The sequence below is a fragment of the Hyperoodon ampullatus genome, assembly GCF_949752795.1.
Source record: "Hyperoodon ampullatus genome assembly, chromosome: 2".
Lineage (NCBI taxonomy): Eukaryota > Metazoa > Chordata > Mammalia > Artiodactyla > Ziphiidae > Hyperoodon > Hyperoodon ampullatus.
The window spans coordinates 164,867,910-164,887,460 of record NC_136915.1 but is presented as its reverse complement, the minus strand read 5'-3'; the positions used below and the strand labels follow the sequence as shown (position 1 = coordinate 164,887,460).

Below are 19,551 nucleotides of genomic sequence, written 5' to 3'. Positions count from 1 at the left end.
CCTGGTCCGGGAAGATCCCACATGCCGTGGAGCAACTAAGCCTGTGTGCCACAACTACTGAGCATGCACTCTAGAGCCCGTGAGCCACAACTACTGAAGCCCGCACCCTAGAGCCTGTGCTCCACAACAGGAGAAACCACCACAAGTGAGAAGCCCATGCACCACAATAAAGAGTAGCCCCCACTCGCCACAACTAGAGAAAGCCTGCGCACAGCAACGAAGACCCAACGCAGCTAAAAATAAATAAATAAACATATATATATATATTTTAAAAACACAATCACATCAGAGTGTAACAAAGTAACTTGAATTGTAACAAAGATCTAAACTTTATTTTTATTTGAAGGTAAAAAGAAGGTATTTAAGAAACCAACGGGGCTTCCCTGGTGGCGCAGTGGTTGGGAGTCCGCCTGCCGATGCAGGGGACGTGGGTTTGTGCCCCGGTCCGGGAGGATCCCACATGCCGCGGAGGGGCTGGGCCCATGAGCCATGGCCGCTGAGCCTGCACGTCCAGAGCCTGTGCTCCGCAACGGGAGAGGCCACAGCAGTGGGAGGTCCGTGTACCGCAAAAAAAAAAAAAAAAAAAAAAAAGAAACCAATGAACTAAACTCACACCATGAAGATTACAGGACTCACTGAAAAGGCCAGGCCTGTCCAGTTATAAAGTCAATCAGTAATTTATTGTACTTCACAGCATACTGAAGCAAGAACATTGAACTGATTCAGCAGACTCTTAAGTTTTTTAAATGCCACAGTGAATATGTTAGACAAGGGCAATTAGGAAAAATGGAAACCTCGCTTTACAATCTGTTTCACACTTCAACACCTTCAAATCTGTGAAAGAAGAGAAGTGAAAGGGTAGGAAGACAATGGGGGTTGGGGGCCAGAGAGCAGCAGCAGCAGATATGCTGACTGACTTGACAAAGCTAAGTTTTAGACCCAGACCTAGATTCCTGGTCCACCAACTTCAAGAACTTGCTCTTTTAGCTTTATATCTGTAGTTCTCAACTAAGGGCTACTTTGTCCTCTAAGGGATATCTGGCAATGGTTGGAGACATTTTTGGTTGTCACAACTTGGAGTAGAAGGGTTGTTACTGGGTTATTACAGAAGCCAGGGATACTGCTAAACAATCTAAAATACCAAGGACAGTTACCCACAACAAAGAATTATCTGGTCTAATATGTCAGTACTACCAAGGTTGAGAAAGCCTACCATAAATCACCCAATTTTCCAGAATAATCAAAATCCAAAGTCTCTAAGAGAAGTATATGATTTCCTATGGAATGCTAAGGTGCTGTATCAATTAATGGACCAAAGAGAACACTACTGCTAAACAATCAGCCTGAAAAGACCAAGACCATACATGTGTCAAGACCCACATGACCAGAATTTCAGTAGCAATATACAGAAGAAAGTGATTCACAAATGATAATAATGTCAATGCAATATATAGCAGGAAATAAAAATTATTTAAGAAGGCAAGATGGCCTTTTTTAAAAACCAACAAAAAGATTCTGAAAGAATACACAATCACTTCTTACCAGAGATAATCTTTGAGGAAGTAGAAAAGAAAGGCCAGGGGAAGGGAAACATTTACATTTCATATTATACCTTTCTGTACATTGAAAGTTTTTATAGCCAACAGTATACATTGTTCTTATCATTTTAATAACTTTTATTTTAATAAAGGACATAGATAATACAAGCTAAGAAAGCTATTTTTATTCTAAAATTTCTTTTTAAATGACTGGCAGATTGGATATACCTATCAACAAAGCACTGCACTCCAGATCAAACTAAAGGACTTACAAACTGGTGACAATACTCGTCTTCACTAATGGATATCAACCTACCAGATATCATATTCAACCTCAGTATGAAATTGTGGGTCTAACTTCAACATGAATTAGAATAATAAGATATATTAGAACACAACAGAAATACTAAACAAAGAGGGTAAATAATTTAGGGAGATGACTGACTGCAAGTAGAATATACCACCTCCAATCAAATAAATAGGTAAATAAACTAAAGGAATTAAACATACACAAATTACATACCCATTAGGATGACCACTATTAAAAAAAAAACAGAAAATAACAAGTGTTGGAAAGGATGTGGAAAAATTGGAACCCTTGTGCACTGTTGGTGGGAATGTAAAATGGTGCTGCAGGTATGAAAAAGAGTGTGGAGGTTCTGCAGAAGATTAAACACAGATGTACCATATGATCCAGCAATTCTGCTTCCAGGTATATACCTGAAAGAACTGAAAGCAGGATTTCAAAAAGCTATTTATACACCAATGTTCAAAGAAACATTATTAACAATAGTTAACAGCTGAAAGCAACCCAAGTGTCCATAGAGAGAAGAATGCACAAACAAAATATGATATATATGGTCATCCCTCAGTATCCACAGCGAATTGCTGTCAGGACCCCCATAGATACCAAAATCCAAGGATCTTCAAGTCCCTTATATAAAATGGTGTAGTATTAGCATATAACCTACTGTACATCTTACTGTATACTTTAAATCATCTCTAGGTTACTTATAATAACTAATACAATGTAAATGCTATGTAAATAGTTGCCAGTGAACTGCAAATTCAAGTTGTGCTTTTTGGAATTTTCTGGAATTTTTTTTTCAAATACTTTGGAACCATGGTTGGTGGAACCCACAGATGCTGAACCCGCAGATACAGAGGAACAACTGTATATGCAATGGAATGTTATTCAGTCTCAAAAAGGAAGGAAATTTTGACACATGCTACAACATGGATAAAACTTGAGCACACTCTGCTAAGTGAAATAAGCTAGTCACAAAAGACGAATACTGTTTGATTCCATTTATATGAGGTATCCAGAGTAGTCACAAAAAGTAGAATGGTGATTGACAGAGGTTGGGATAAGAGGGAAATGGCACTTGTTGTTTAATGGGTATAGTTTCAGTTTTGCAAGATAAAAACGTTCTGGAGACTGATTTGCACAACAATGTTACAATACTCAATACTACTCCACTTAAAAATGGTTAAGATGGTAAATGTTAAGATAAGTATATTTTATCACAACTGAAAATCTTTTAAAATATACAGATTAGCATGACATATAACCTAAAGACAGCACTGAGCAAAGTGTTAAAGAACACAGAACTTTTTAATCCTCTAATATCCTTTTCCAATGACCTTCCAGCCTGCTTTAATGGCCCTCGCATCTATCCCCCACAAGTGAGTTAAAGGTGCTTCATGCTTCATCCTAATTACCCAGCACCCCCCAATTTCCTAAAACAGCAGTCAAAGCTCTTTAAACAATTAAGAAACCCAAAAGTTTATTATTATAGTTTCATCTATAAGGCTGATAGTAAATCTAAGTATTTCACAGAAATTATACCACCAACCACATGTTTGCCTTGAGCTGTCAAACCTGTAAAGGTATATCGGTCAAGGAAATAGGATTCAAAATAACCAACAGTAGCTTTAAAAACATAACTTCTCACTGGCTACATTTACACACAAGTTAAAAATTGCCAAAAGACAATTTCACTAAATAAAATCATCTTACCAAAAGCTGTGGCCACACTTCGTCATGTATGCTTCCTCAATCATATCAAAGCAGATAGGGCTACAAACAAAAAAGAAAAATAATTAATACATTTTTTTAAGTAGACTGATTACAAATTGGAAAAAGTCAGTAACAATACCAACAATATCGTATTTCAATACATAGCTAAGTCTTCAAACTTTCTATTGATGAGATGAAATTTCTACTGAGCTGAATGAACTTTAGGGGACTGCTGGTAAAATGACAATTTGTTCAAGATGGCCCTAAGCACCATCAAGTTCTAAGATGAATTAAATGAATAATTTAACTGACTCCAATACTTCAACTTGACCATAAATTTTGATAGTATAATGCAATCACGAGTGCTTAAGTTCTACCATCTTTTTCAATCATCCCTGGTACAAAACCATCTAAATGTTCTATTTCCTATCTCAAAGGAAATGAATTTCCTGAGTGATAAATTTACAGTTCCAATCTCAATAAATCTTCTAGGTAGTGAAGACGCTAATGATAACTAATACTTAACACAAACTATGCATGTCCATTAAAACAATGACATATATTAACTCACTTAATCCTTTCAACAGCATAGGTACCTATTACTAGACCCACTTTATAGATAAGGAAATTGAGACACAGAATGTCAAAAGTCACACAGCTAAGAAGTAACACAGCCAACTTTCAAACTTAGATCCATGTTCTCAACCACTATTCTATACTACTTCCAGATACCATGAGATAAATATCAAGTCATACCAACTATGCCACATGTTCTGGCCAAGGAAAGGGGGTTATCAATCTCTGAGAGGGTACAGTCTACCAGAAAAATGCAAAGCCTTCTAAGAAGCAATTTCCCTTTATCGTTCCCCCTTCCTCCCTCCAAAAACTCTGATGAAGTCTCCAGAGATACAACAGCCATCTTGAGATCATGAAGACAACAAACATAAGCTAAGAAGACAGGATACGGGGTTCCTTGATAACATCCTTCAGCAGTTGCATCATCCATGGATTGTCAATCTCTGGACTACACATTACATGAAAAAGTAAATCCTAACTTGCTTAAGCCAGTAATTATCGAGTTTCCTGTTACTGGTATTCAAATCCAATGCTTATTGATGTCACGTGACAATTAAACTGTAAATGAAAACTTACCCACTCCCTTCAAGAAAAGTTTCCTGGGCATAAATACTATCTTAGAATGTGAGGTTATAAATAAGTTATAAAATCTCAATGTTGCACAAGCTCAGAGTTTCATCATGTATAGTGTGCTGGCTTAGACTGCACTGGTTTTGTCAGTCTTTACTCTCCCAGACTCAGAATAAAGGGAAATCTCCTAAATGTGGGGATCTGGTAATTTTTCTTTTGGAACAAAGTCCATCTTGCTCCTGCCTGATGAAATTAAGGAAGCAGGGGTGCGGCTCCCTTCTGAGGACATGTGGATGAGCTGTGGAGGCTGCTCTGTGATCTCAGTTTGCAACTAAACGATGCTGAAGAACAGATCTAAGATGGACAAATTTTATTTCACACTGGTACAGTGGGTGCTCAAGCAGGTATCTTAAGGCCCAAAACCCGGAGTTGAGGCAATATTTATCCCCCCACTTTAAAGACTTTATTTTTTTAGAGGAGTTTTACATTTGCAACAAAACTGAAAGGATGGTATAGAGATCTCCCCTGCCCCCACATGTGCACAGCCTCCCCTATTATCATCACTCACAAGAACAGGGCATTTTTTTAACCAAGCATGAACCTACATTGACACATCATAATCACCCAAACTCCAAAGTTTACCTTAGGGTTCATTCTTCATGTTGTACATTCTATGCATTTAGGCAAAAGTATAATGACATATACCCACCATTATAATACAATACATATTATTTACACTGCCCTAAAAATCCTCTATGCTCTGCCTATTCATTTCTCTCCCCTTACCCACATCCACTGATTTTTTTATTGTCTCCATAGTTTTGTTTTTTCCAGAAAGTCAGATAGTTGGGACTATATAGTATGTAGCCTTTTCATATTGGCTTCTTCCACTTAGTAATATGCATTTAAGGTTCTTCCATATCTTTTCATGGCTTGATAGCTAATTTCTTTTCAGTGCTGAATAATATTCCAGTGACTGGGTATACTGTAGTTTATTTATCCATTCACCTACTAAAGGACATCTTCGTTGCTTCCAAGATCTGGCAATTATGAATAAAGCTGCTACAAGCATCTTTGTGCAGGTTTCTGTGTGGTCCTAAGTTTTCAACACCTTTGGGTAAATACCAAGGAGTATAATTGTTGAATCATATGCTAAGAGTAGATTAGTTTTATAAGAAATCAACCAAACTGTCTTCCAAAGTACCTGTACCATTTTTATCCCCACTAACAAAAAATGAGAGTTCTGTTGCTCCACATCCTCCTCAGTATTTGGTGGTGTCAGTGCTCAAGATTTAGCCATTCTGACAGGTGTTTTAGCAATGTCTCGTTGTTATTTTCATTTGCATTTCCCTGATGGCTATGATGATATGGAGCATCTCTTCACATGCTTATTTACCATCTGTAAATCTCTGAGGTGACAGTTAAGGTCTTTGGTCCATTTTTAAATGAGGTTGCTAGCAGAAGCAAAAAGAACTACAATCCTGCAACCTGTGGAACAAAAACTACATTCACAGAAAGATAGACAAGATGAAAAGGCAGAGGGCTATGTACGAGATGAAGGAAAAAGATAAACCCCTAGGAAAACATCTAAATGAAATGGAGATAGGCAATCTTCCAGAAAAAGAATTCAGAATAATGATAGTGAAGATGATCCAGGACCTCGTTAAAAGAATGGAGGCAGAGATTGAGAAGATGCAAAAAATGTTTTACAAAGATCTAGAAGAATTAAAGAACAAACAAACACAGATGAACAATACAATAACTGAAACGAAAAATAAACTAAAAGGAATCAATAGCAGAATAACTGAGGCAGAAGAACGGATAAGTGACATGGAAGACAGAATAGTGGAATTCACTGCTGCGGACAGAATAAAGAAAAAAGAACGAAAAGAAATGAAGACAGCCTAAGAGACCTCTGGGACAACATTAAACGCAACAACATTCACATTATAGGGGTCCCAGAAGGAAAAGAGAGAAAGGACCCGAGAAAATATCTGAAGAGATTAGAGTCGAAAACTTCCCTAACATGGGAAAGGAAATAGCCACCCAAGTCCAGGAAGCGCAGAGAGTCCCATACAATGTAATCCAAGGAGAAACACACCGAGATACATAGTAATCAAAATGGCAAAAATTAAAGACAAAGAAAAATTACTGAAAGTAGCAAAGGAAAAATGACAAATAACATACAAGGGAACTCCCATAAGGTTAACAGCTGATTTCTCAGCAGAAACTCTACAAGCCAGAGGGAGTGGCATGATATACTTAAAGTGATGAAAGGGAAGAACCTACAACCAAGATTACCCTACCCAGCAAGGATCTCATTCAAATTCCATGGAGAAATCAAAAGCTTTACAGACAAGCAAAAGCTAAGAGAATTCAGCACCACCAAACCAGCTCGACAACAAATGTTAAAGGAACTTCTCTAAGTGGGAAACACAAGAGAAGAAAAGGAGCTACAAAAACAAAGCCCCCCAAATTAAGGAAATGGTAATAGGAACATACATATCAATAATTACCTTAAACGTGAATGGATTAAATGCTCCAATCAAAAGACATAGACTGGCTGAATGGATACAAAAACAAGACCCATATATATGCTATCTACAACAGACCCACTTCAGACCTAGGGACACATACAGACTGAAAGTGAGGGGATGGAAAAATATATTCCATGCAAATGGAAATCAAAAGAAAGCTAGAGTAGGAATATCAGATCAGATAAAATAGACTTTAAAATAAAAAATGTTACAAGAGACAAGGAAGGACACTATGTAATGATCAAGGGATCAATCCAAGAAGAAGATATAACAATTATAAATATATATGCACCCAACATAGGAGCACCTCAATACATAAGGCAACTGCTACCAGCTCTAAAAGAGGAAATCAACAGTAACAATAATAGTGGGGGACTTTAACACCTCACTTACACAAATGGACAGATCATCTAAACAGAAAATTAATAAGGAAACACAAGCTTTAAATGACACAACAGACCTAATAGATTTAAGTGATATTTATAGGACATTCCATCCAAAAACAGCAGATTACACTTTCTTCTCAAGTGCACACAAAACATTCTCCAGGATAGATCACATCTTGGGTCACAAATCTAGCCTCAGTAAATTTAAGAAAATTGAAATCATATCAAGCATCTTTTCTGACCACAACGCTATGAGATTAGACATCAATTACAGGGGAAAAAATATAAAAAACACAAATACATGGAGGCTAAACAATACGTTACTAAATAACCAAGAGATCACTAAAGCAATCAAAGAGGAAATCAGAGAATACCTAGAGAGAAATGACAATGAAAACACAATGATCCAAAACCTATGCGATGCAGCAAAAGCAGTTCTAAGAGGGAAGTTTATACCTACACAAACCTATCTCAAGAAACAAGAAAAATCTCAAATAAACAACACAATGTTACACCTAAAGGAACTAGACAAAGAAGAACAAACAAAACCCAAAGTTAGCAGAAGGAAAGAAATCATAAACATCAGAGCAGAAATCAATGAAAGAGAAAAAAAGAAAACAATAGCAAACATCAATAAAACTAAGAGTTGATTCTTTGAGAAGATTAACAAAACTGATAAACCATTAGCCAGACTCATCAAGAAAAAGAGGGAGAGGACTCAAATCAATAAAATTAGAAATGAAAAAGGAGACGTTACAACAAACGCCGCAGAAATACAAAGCATCCTAAGGGACTACTACAAGCAACTCTATGACAATAAAATGGACCACCTGGAAGAAATGGACAAATTCTTAGAATAGTATAAGCTTCCAAGACTGAACCAGGAAGAAACAGAAAATATGAACAGACCTATCACAAGTAATGAAATTGAAACTATGATTAAAAATCTTCCAACAAACAAAAGTCCAGGACCAGATGGCTTCACGGGGGAATTCTATCAAACATTTAGAGAAGAGCTAACACCCACCCTTCTCAAACTCTTCCAAAAAATTGCAGAGGAAGAAACACTCCCAAACTCATTCTATGAGGCCACTTTCACCCCAATACCAAAATCAGACAAAGGTACTATAAAAAAAGAAAATTACAGACCAATATCACTGATGAATATAGATGCAAAAGTCCTCAACAAAATACTAGCAAACAGAATCCAACAACACATTAAAAGGATCACACACCATGATCAAGTGGGATTTATCACAGAAATGCAAGGATTCTTCAATATACACAAATCAATTAATGTGATATACCATATTAACACATTGAAGAAAAAAAAACATATGATCATCTCAATAGATGCAGAAAAAGCTTTCAACAAAATTCAACAACGATTTATGATAAAAACTCTCCAGAAAGTGGGCACAGAGGGAACCTACTTCAACATAATAAAGGCCATATAAGACAAAACCACAGCAAACATCATTCTCAATGGTGAAAAACTGAAAGCATTTCCTCTAAGATCAGGAACAAGACAAGGATGTCAAAAAAAAAAAAAAAAAAAAGACAAGGATGTCCAGTCTCACCACTATTATTCAACAAAGTCTTGGAAGTCCTAGCCACGGCACTCACTCAGAGAAGAAAAAGAAATAAAAGGAATACACACTGGAAAAGAAGAAGTAAAGCTGTCACTGTTTTCATATGACATGATACTATACACAGAGAATCCTACAGATGCCACCAGAAAACTACTAGAGCTAATCAATGAATTTGGTAAAGTTGCAGGATACAAAATTAATGCACAGAAATCTCTTGCATTTCTATACACTAATGATGAAAAGTCTGAATGAGAAATTAAGGAAACACTTCCATTTACCACTGCAACAACAAGAATAAAATACCTAGGAATAAACCTACCTAGGGAGACAAAAGACCTGTATGCAGAAAACTATAAGACACTGATGAAAGAGATTAAAGATGATACCAACAGATAGAGAGACATACCATGTTCTTGGATTGGAAGAATCAATATTGTGAAAATGACTATACTACCCAAAGCAATTGACAGATTCAATGCAATCCCTATCAAATTACCAATAGCATTTTTTACAGAACTAGAATAAAAAATCTTAAAATTTGTATGGAGATACAAAAGACCCCAAATAGCCAAAGCAGTATTGAGGGAAAAAAACAGAGCTGGAGGAATCAGACTCCCTGACTTCAGCCTATACTACAAAGCTACAGTAATCAAGACAGTATGGTACTGGCACAAAAACAAAAATATAGATCCATGGTACAGGATAGAAACCCCAGAGTTAAACCCACGCACATATGGTCACCTTATTTTTGACAAAGGAAGCAAGAATATACAATGGAGAAAAGACAGCCTCTTCAATAAGTGGTGCTGGGAAAACTGGACAGCTACATGTAAAAGAATGAAATTAGAACACTCCCTAACACCATACACAAAAATAAACTCAAAATGGATTAGAGAGCTAAATGTAAGACTGGGCACTATCAAACTCTTAGAGGAAAACATAGGAAGAACACTGTTTGACATAAATCACAGCAGGACGTTTTTTGATCCACCTCCTAGAGTAATGGAAATATAAACAAAAATAAACAAATGGGACCTAAGGAAACTTAAAAGCTTTTGCACAGCAAAGGAAATCATAAACAAGACAAAAAGATAACCCTCAGAATAAGAGAAAATATTTGCAAATGAATCAACGGACAAAGGATTAATCTCCAAAATATATAAATAGCTCATGCAGCTCAATATTAAAAACACAAACAACCCAATCCAAAAATGGGCAGAAGACCTAAATAGACATTTCTCCAAAGAAGACATACAGATGGCCAAGAAGCACATGAAAAGCTGCTCAACATCACTCAACATCATAACATCATAATTATTAGAAGAAATGCAAATCAAAACTACAATGAGGTATCACCTCACACCAGTTAGAATGGGCATCATCAGAAAATCTACAAACAACAAATGCTGGAGAGGGTGTGGAGAAAAGGGAACCCTCTTGCACTGTTGGTGGGAATGTAAATTGATACAGCCACTATGGAGAACAGTATGGAGGTTCCTTAAAAAACTAAAAATAGAATTACCATATGGCCCAGCAATCCCACTATTGGGCATATACCCAGAGAAAACCATAATTCAAAAAGACACATGCACCCCAATGTTCACTGCAGCACTATTTACAATAGCCTGGTCATGGAAGCAACCTAAATGCCCATCGACAGACTAATGGATAAAGAAGATGTGGTACATATATACAATGGAATATTACTCAGCCATAAAAAGGAACGAAATTGGGTCTTTTGTAGAGATGTGGATGGATCTAGAGACTGTCATACAGAGTGAAGTAAGTCAGAAAGAGAAAAACAAGTATTGTATATTAACGCATATATGTGGAACCTAGAAAATGGTACAGACAAACTGGTTTGCAGAGCAGAAACTGAGACACGGAAGTAGAGAACAAACATACGGACACCAAGGGAGGGAAGTGGCAGGGGGTGGGGGGGGTGATGAACTGGGAGATTGGGATCGACACGTATACACTGATGTGTATAAAATGGGTGACTAATAAGAAAATAAATAAATAAACATTAAAAAAAATTTTAATAAATAAATCAGGTTGCTTTCTTACTGTTGAGTTTTAAGAGTTCTTTGTATATTTTAGATAAAAATCCTATATGAGATATGTCTTCTAGAAATATTTTCTCCAAATCTGTGGCTTATATTTTCATTCTCTTGACAGTGTCTCTCACCTTGAGGAGAAATTTTTAGTTTTAAAGAAGTTCTGTTTTTTGATCCTTTCTTTCATAGATCATGCCTTTGGTGTTGTGTCTAAAAAGTCTTCACCAAACTCAAGGTTATCTAGATTTTCCCTGTCATCGTCTAGGAATTTAATGGTTTTGCATTTTACATTTAGGTCTGTGATACATCTTGAGGTAATTTGGTGAATAGAGATAAGGTCTGTTTTTAGATTTTTTTTTTTTTTTTTTGCATGTGGATGAACAGTTGTTCCAGCACCATCTGCTAAAAAGACTATCTTTCCTACACTGTTTTGCCTCTGCTTCTTTGTCAAAGATCAGTTGACTACATTTCCGTGGGTCTATTTCTGGGCTCTCTGTTTGTTCATATTGAACTGTCTACCCTTTTGCCAACACCATATTGTCTTAATAACTGCATATATTATTTTGATTTTATAAAACTGTTCCTTTGGATGAAACTCTGTTGTCCCAATAGTGGTTAATTTCTAAAACTCAACTGTTAAGTGAACAAGAGTAAACACTCCAATTCTTCTATTACAGAAGGTCTAGATATTAATACACCAACCTTTTAAACCGCTAATAAAGTATTTTTAAGATTTGGGGGAAGAGGTCTTTCTGTTCCCAGAGTAAGTATGTTTGTAAGTCTGAGTAACAATACCATCACATCTGTTTTATACTGCATTAAATGAAGCTTAGAAGCAAGATGCAAAATATTTTAACAGACTGATCTCTCAGTGTAGACTTCCAACAGTGCCAACAATAAATATTTTAGGACTGGCCTTAGCAACCAGAATGAATCAACTGTGAATACTTATCAATACTCTCTCAGAAAATTCCAAAAATCTTAAAACAGTCATATATTCAACAAATTATATATTAGGTACTGACTATATACCAGACACTGTTCTAGATACCAAGGACAGAGAGGTGAATAAAACAAACAAAAATCCCTCATGGTTCTACAATCCAGTGGAAAACACATTTAATAAATGAGATAAATAAGAATGACCTTATTCAGTAAGGCTAGATAGGGATAAATGATAAGGAAAAAATTAAGTAGGGAAGGGGGATAGGAAGTGTTGGGTTGGGTTACATAGAGTAGTCAGAGAAGCTTCAATGAGAAGTTGACATTTGAGTAACTATTTCTAGATAGCAGGAAACTGATCCACACAAAAATCTGGGGCAACCACAAGCTAGCAGTAAGAGTAAGTGCAAATATCCTGAGGTGCCATGTTCAAAGACTAGCAAGATGGTCAGTTTAGAGTAGAATAAGCAAGTGGGAAAATAGTAGAATATGAAGCCAGGGAGGTAACAAGGGGTCATATCAAAGAACTTCCTTAAATCAAGTTAAGGACTTTGGCTTTTACAGTGAATAAAACAGGAATTCACTGAAGGATTTGGAACAGAGGAGTGATATGATTTGACACTGTGATGAACCAGATCACTCTACCCTATATGCTGAAAAAAGACAAGGAAAGCAATTGTAGAAACAGAAGCTATTATAATAATTTGGGTGCTGGATTAAACTTAGTGGGTAGCATAGCAATAGCATTAGTCAGAATCTAAATATAATTTGAAGGTAGAGCTTTGGTTTCCTATGGATTAGATGGTTGGGTATGAGGGAAAAATGAATCAAAAATTTTGGCCTGCAAACAAAAAGAACTGACAATAGGTTTATTTCACATAGAGCTCTATCACCCATTAGTTTATTTAAAAAAAAAAGAGGACATGATATAACTTGTCATATAATATGTTCCACTAATAGTAAAAATTGCATGCAGTACCTAAAAATTACTATCAGATCAGTTTCAACAAGCAGTTTTTAAGGAATGGCTTCTGAATACCATGTGAATTAAAGAGAAGAAAGTCTCCATTCTTTTCATCAAAAGCTAGCTTTTCAACCACATTAAAGGTCAAGACTGCCAATAAAAATGGAATTCAACTGAAATTAATCCTAGCTATGCTACCTACAGGTTTCTGACTTTGGACAAGTAGTTTAATCTCTCTAACCCTGTTTCCTCTTTGGTATAACTGGGATGATATTTACATCATAGAATCACTGTACTGATAAACAAAATACCTATTAAGTACTTAGTACAATTCCTGGTATACAATATTAAATAAATGGCAGAATACACAAAAATTAAAAAATGGAAAAATCTGTATCAATGATACAAATCTGGGAAGAGTAGAATCCACACAAGCTAAAAACCTGAAGGAATTTTCCTATTAGAAAAAGGCACAATAAATCTTCATGACATTGGGCTTGGCAATGGTTTCTTAGATATGACCCCAAAAGCATGAGCAACAAAAGAAAAAATAGATAAATTGGACTTATTCAAAATTTAAAACTTTTGTGCATCAAAGGACGTTGTCAAAAAACTCAAAAGACAACCCACATAACTGCAGAGAAAATTTGCATACCACATATCCAAGAGGGGACTTATACCCAGAATATATGAAGAACTCTTACAACTCAACAACAGAAAAATAAACAATCCAATTTAAAAACTGGGCAAAAAGCTTGTACAGATGATCTCTGACTTACAATGATTTGAGTTACAATTTTTTGACTTTATGATACACATTCAATAGACACTGTACTTCAAAAACAAAAAAAATTTTTTTAAGAAATACCTACAGTAGAATAAAGGAAGAAAAGGACTAACTGATCACTCCCTTTCCCAAGAAAGGGTTGAAATATGCAGGAAATATAGAAATACAGAGGAGATCCTAACAAAACACAACTAACTATTCCCAATTTTGTTTTTTGTTTTTGTTATTTTTCTTGGCCACGCTGTGCGGCAGGTGGGATCTTAATTCCCCAACCAGGGACTGAACCCGTGACCCCTGCAGTTGGAAGCGTGAGTCCTAACCACTGGACTGCCAGGGAATTCCCAACTCCCAGCTCTTCCCAATTTTGAATAGCAAGAACATACCGAGAGTAGGTTCTGGGAAAAACTGTAAACAAACAATTTAGAACCCCTTCTACTCTGCCTATCAATAGCATTGAAGGACGATGAGCCAGAAGACCTAAGCATAAGTACAAGCATAGCAAGTATATGAATTGGCAGCCAGGCCAAACATTATACAGACACCCGAAACTTTATACAGGTCCCTAAAAATATTTATGGACGCCCCTCAAAACTTTTTATGGACATCTGACAAAGTGGCAGCATCAAAAAGGGGGAAGAAATCACAAATGGATTAAAGCCCCTGCTGTGACTATTCATGTCTCTTGTAGCACCATAACACAAGCAATTCTTGTAAATCAACATATAAGGCAGAAAATCCAATAGAAAAAATGGGAAAGAATGTCAATTCCTAATTCACAGCAGGGGAAAACACACTGCCTTTCAAGTAAATGGAAAGATGTTCCAACCCACTAGTAATCAAAAAATGTGAATTAAAATAATAAAATAACACTTTACCCCCATTAAGTTATTAGAAAATTATAATACCAAGTATGTTAGGGAGGATATGGAGAAACAAGAATCTTCATGAAGAGTTACTCTAACTAGCAACCTACATTGCATATTCATATACTTATGACCCAGCAATCCCACTCTTGAAATTATTTGTAAATAGGTACAGATATAAATATACACATCCTGGAGTATATGTGTAGCATGTGTGTACATATATGTAAATATATACGTATAGCTGTGTTTCCATTTATGTATATATATGTGTATCTGTGTATGTGTGTGTACAGCTAAGAGAGAAACATCCACATCTGTCAACAGGGTATACCTATGAGGATACTTGCAACAAACTGGATACTTCTTGTTACAGTAGGGAATTAGAGGCAGCCTTAATGCTCAAAATTACTAGAATGGAGAAATAAAATGTACCTAGATATATACTACAAAACATCATGCAACAGTCAAAAGGAATGAACCAAAGGTACATGGAGCACCACTGCTGGATATTTTGTCAAGTGAAAATAGAAATTAAAATAAGATCTGTGACACAATACAATTTACATAAAATTAAAATACAAAAAAAATATATTTCACAGGTATACACACATTCAAAAATATATATAAATCACAATAGAATAGAAAACCAAGAGAAGAGGTCAGGAGAATAAGAAATGAAGTAAGGGGAGGAATACAATAACTTATTCAACAGAATCTAAAAATGACATCAATAATAAGCTGTACCATCATATGCAACTAAAAAAGAAACAACTCTGCTAATTAAACTATGATAATACTTTCTTATCAGTTAGGAATTTTACCCTTTTCTAAAAAGTTCTTTTAGACTTAACTCATACACCACTCTTGTGGAAAAAACACACACACACATATACTTATATATAAATAGGTTTTCCAGGACTTCCCTGGTGGCACAGTGGTTAAGAACCTGCCTGCCAATGCAGGGGACATGGGTTCAATCCCTTGTCCAGGAAGATCCCACATGCTGCAGAGCAACTAAGCCCGTGGGCCACAACTACTGAGCCTGCGCTCTAGAGCCCGTGAGCCATAACTACTGAGCCCATGTGCCACAACTACTGAAGCCCACGCACCTAGAGCCCATGCTCTGCAACAAGAGAAGCCACCGCAATAAGAAGCCCGTGCCCGGGCTTCCCTGGTGGCGCAGTGGTTGAGAGTCCGCCTGCCAATGCAGGGGACACGGGTTCGTGCCCCGGTCTGGGAGGATCCCACATGCCGCGGAGCGGCTGGGCCCGTGAGCCATGGCCGCTGAGCCTGCGCGTCCGGAGCCTGTGCTCCGCAATGGGAGAGGCCACAACAGTGAGAGGCCCGCGTACCGCAAAAAAAAAAAAAAAAAAAAAAAAAAAAAAAAAAAAAGAAGCCCGTGCCCCGCAATGAAGAGTAGCCCCTGCTCGATGCAACTAGAGAAAGCCCACGTACAGCGATGAAGACCCAACGCAACCAACCAACCAAATAAATAAATAAAAATAAAATTTTAAAAATAATAATAATAATTAGGTTTTCCAAAAAATTCTCATTCTTCAGGGTCTAACTTTTCTGAATTACTTTTTGACTAAGTCACTGATATGCAGATTTTTCCACATAATATTGTCTATTACTTTGGTAAAGTAGCCTTTACTGAGAGAATCCATAATAGAACTAACTAAAAGCTACTGTTCTTGGGATTGTAAGCCAAGTTTACTTTCAGTCAGCTCACCTACATTTGACTCCAGCTTTAGGAATGTTGCTAAACACTTCTAATTCACCAAATTCCAAAATCTCCTCCACCTCTCTCTCCCACATTCAAACATTTAGTTCACAGGGAATAAAACAGTAATTCACAATTGTCTGAGAGACTTTCTTCCAATCTGCTGAAATATATGTTCATATTTTGAGGCAGGCATTTTCTCTGTTGACACATCTGTATGAAATGACTGCTACCTCCAACTGCCACCTAGCCAAGAAGAATTTTGCTTAATTCCATCATCTACAACATATAACCCAATTTTCAAATATGTCAAAGTAAATGAAGCAAAAATTAGAATCAAAGAAATATGACAAAGTAAAACAAAGCAAAAGAGGAGCCTTGGGTGGTGAATGAACAATGTGAACATGATTAGCTCATGATTAGCACTTGAAGTCAAAATTTAACTGATGCAAACTTACCCCTTACTATACACACCTAGAAAATGGGGGAGGGGGATAAGATAAATGAAGCAACTGCTTTTAGACACTGGACACTAAGCAACACAGTACTGAGATCTCTGAGGGAAGGGGAACAAATGGAGTGAACACTATCATAGATTCAGCTTTCTGCCTTCACAGAAAGTTTCACAGGCCCAAGGAGGGAGCACACAAGCAGAGCACCACAATCTTGATGAGTTCAGGAAGGATAAAGGGGAAAGAATTTACAGGGCAGAACACCAGAGACGGACGAGCTACAAGAAGAAAATCCTAAAAAATCTACATAGTGTTCTCATCAAGTTCATTGTTGAATACTAGTCACACAGCCCAAGGTAAAACTCCACAAGATCACAACATCAGAGACAAAGGATCATTTCCACGGGTTCATTAATACATGAAATACAAGTTAAGAAAAGCAGCAGTGAATCAGATGTCAACAGACGGTATCCAAATTAAAACACAAAGGGAAAAAAAGAAAGAGCATCAGTGGGCTGTGGGTCAATATCAAATGAATCAAAAGAAATACATAAGGAGACAGTGGCTGAAATTTTTTTAAATAACAACAACAAAAAAAGACATTTAACCACATATCCAAGAAGTTCAAAAAACCCCAAGCAGAATTGTTTTTTTTTTAACATCTTTATTGGAGTATAATTGCCTTACAATGGTGTGTTAGTTTCTGCTTTATAACAAAGTGAATCAGTTATACATATACATTACGTTCCCATATCTCTTCCCTCTTGTGTCTCCCTCCCTCCCACCCTCCCTATCCCACCCCTCTAGGTGGTCACAAACCACCGAGCTGATCTCCCTGTGCTATGCGGCTGCTTCCCACTAGCTATCTACTTTACGTTTGGTAGTGTATATATGTCCATGCCACTCTCTCACTTTGTCACAGCTTACCCTTCCCCCTCCCCATATCCTCAAGTCCATTCTCTAGTAGGTCTGTGTCTTTATTCCCGTCTTACCCCTAGGTTTTTTTTTCTTAGATTCCATATATATGTGTTAGCATACGGTATTTGTTTTTCTCCTTCTGACTTACTTCATTCTGTATGACAGACTCTAGGTCCATCCATCTCACTACAAATAACTCAATTTCGTTTCTTTTTATGGCTGAGTAATATTCCATTGTATATATGTGCCACATCTTCTTTATCCATTCATCTGTTGATGGACACTTAGGTTGCTTCCATGCCCTGGCTATTGTAAATAGAGCTGCAATGAACATTTTGGTACATGACTCTTTTGGAATTATGGTTTGCTCAGAGTATATGCCCAGTAGTGGGAATGCTGGGTCGTATGGTAGTTCTATTTGTAGTTTTTTAAGGAAACTCCATACTGTTCTTCATAGTGGCTGTATCAATTTACATTCCCACCAACAGTGCAAGAGTGTTCCCTTTTCTCCACACCCTCTCCAGCATTTATTGTTTCTAGATTTTTTGGTGATGGCCATTCTGACTGGTGTGAGATGATATCTCATTGTAGTTTTGATTTGCATTTCTCTAATGATTAATGATGTGGAGCATTCTTTCATGTGTTTGTTGGCAATCTGTATATCTCCTTTGGAGAAATGTCGATTTAGGTCTTCTGCCCATTTTTGGATTGGGTTGTTTGTTTTTTGGTTATTGAGCTGCATGAGCTGCTTGTAAATTTTGGAGATTAATCCTTTGTCAGTTGCTTCATTTGCAAATATTTTCTCCCATTCTGAGGGTTGTCTTTTGGTCTGGTTTATGGTTTCCTTTGCTGTCCAAGCAGAATTTTAAAAAACACCCTGACACATACAATGCATTTAAACTGATAAAGGCAAAAATGAAGAGAAAATCTTGAAGGCAGTCATAGAAAAAAGACACATCACATATAGAGGAACAAAGATAAGAATACAGCAGACCTCTCATCAGAAACTATACTAGCTAAGAGAGTTTGGAGAGCGTCCAGATTGGTTAACACTTGTAGATTCGGGGAGAGTGGCACACTTGGAGATAGCGTGGATGCTCTGCACCCTTTCCCAATACCTTGTCCTATGCATCTCTTCCATGTGGCTGTTCCTGAGTTACATCCTTTCATATTAGACCAGTAATAGTCATTATCCAACTTTTAGAGGTGACGGATCATCTGCAAAGAGGGGAACTGGTTGCTGCAATACTCCATAAAGGAAGTATCTATTTCAACTCTTTTGCCCATTTAAAAAAACTGGGTTGGGTAGAGTGGCCAGGATGGTGGAATAGAAAGACCTTGAGCTCACCTCCTCTCACGAGCATACCAAAATCACAATATGCAGAACAACCATCTTTGAAAAACACTGAAACATACCAGAAAAAAATTTGTACAATTAAAGACATAAAGAAGGAACCCCAAGAAGACCAGTAGGAGAGGCAGATTCATGATATAATCAAATCCCATACCTCCCGGTTGGGTGACCCACAAACTGGAGAATAATTGTATTACAGAGGTTCTCCCACAGGAGGGAAAGTTCTGAGCCCCAAGTCGGGTCCTGCAGCTCAGGGGTCCAGCACCAGG

General features: G+C 37.0%; 1 protein-coding gene across 1 annotated transcript in view; it reads right to left on the bottom strand.

The window, feature by feature from the left end:
* The window catches only part of COP1 (COP1 E3 ubiquitin ligase), a gene marked incomplete at its 5' end in the record, with an annotated part of 242,055 nt that overhangs the window by 209,173 nt on the left and 13,331 nt on the right, over positions 1–19,551 (bottom strand). Inside the window, one exon of the mRNA XM_079698724.1 lies at positions 3,559–3,618. Coding sequence (XP_079554850.1) covers positions 3,559–3,618 — 60 coding nt within the window. The remainder of the gene's footprint in view (positions 1–3,558; positions 3,619–19,551) is intronic.